General features: G+C 65.8%; 1 protein-coding gene across 1 annotated transcript in view; it reads right to left on the bottom strand.

Annotated features, from left to right (window-relative positions):
* The window catches only part of PIP4K2C (phosphatidylinositol-5-phosphate 4-kinase, type II, gamma), a 4563-nt gene that overhangs the window by 2680 nt on the left and 901 nt on the right, over positions 1–982 (bottom strand). The window contains exons 5-7 of the mRNA XM_010572841.1: positions 897–935; positions 486–599; positions 82–337 (exon numbers count right to left, since the gene is read on the bottom strand). Coding sequence (XP_010571143.1) covers positions 82–337; positions 486–599; positions 897–935 — 409 coding nt within the window. The remainder of the gene's footprint in view (positions 1–81; positions 338–485; positions 600–896; positions 936–982) is intronic.

Here is a 982-nt window from a genome sequence, read left to right as displayed (position 1 = left end):
AGCTGCCGATGCCCTCAGGGGAGGTCCCGTAGGAGCCCCCCCCCCCTGTAGCCCCCCCCCCCCCCCCCCCACCAGGCTCACCCTCGGCTCCACGGAGGGCGTAGACGTCGACGTAGGGGTCGAAGTCGCCGGGGCCGAGGGGGCGGTGGGAGTTGAGGTAGCTGCCGATGCCCTCAGGGGAGGTCCCGTAGGAGCCCCCCCACACTGTAGCCCCCCCCTCGTCACCCCCCCCCCTCTCTTCTTCCTCCACCTCCTCCTCCTCTTCCTGCTCTGCCCGCCCCACCTCGTGGATGCCCAGCAGCAGGCTGTAGTCCATGATCTTCAGCTGCACCAGGAACTGGGGAAGGTGGGGGGGGGCAACCAAGAAGTTATTTGGGGTGAGGGGGGACCCACGCTGTTGGGGGGGGCACTCTGATGGCCCCGGGGGGGTACACCACCCCCCCATCATGGCTGCCAAGGGGGGTTTAGCCCCCCAACTCACCCACCTCCACATCCCTCTTGAGCTTCTCCATGAAGTCCTTCTGGTCCTCCTCACCCACGTAGACCTTCTCGTTCTTGTTCAAGAAGTCCATGTCCTTCAGGGTGGGCAGGTCCTTGCCCTGCGGCAGGGGTGGGGGGGGGGGCACATGTGGGGCAGTCACGCCCAAAAAGTCAAGCTGGGAAGGGGGGGGCAGCCAGGGGGTCCCCAGGGATGAAGGGGACTCCCCCAAGCAGGGGATGTGCCCATGGCGGTCAAGGGGCTCAGATCTCCTGCGCCAGGCCTTTGTTAGGGTAATGAGCCATCATTGCGGGGGGCAGGTAATGAGCTATAGTTATTAGGGGAGGTTAATGAGACCTAGAGCAGGGGGGCTCAAGACTTGAGGGGGGGGTCACAGTATCACACCCCACCCTGGTACCTTCTCCTTGTCGCTGGCCTCTCGGGACACGAGGGAGCCCTGAAGGGGGGGGGGGGGGAAAAAGGGGGGGGGGGGGGGAAGGAGGG

Source organism: Haliaeetus leucocephalus, unplaced genomic scaffold (genome assembly GCF_000737465.1).
Source record: "Haliaeetus leucocephalus isolate CR32 unplaced genomic scaffold, Haliaeetus_leucocephalus-4.0 Scaffold361, whole genome shotgun sequence".
Lineage (NCBI taxonomy): Eukaryota > Metazoa > Chordata > Aves > Accipitriformes > Accipitridae > Haliaeetus > Haliaeetus leucocephalus.
Note: the sequence above shows the minus strand (reverse complement) of the source record. Positions and strands in the feature narration are given on the sequence as shown.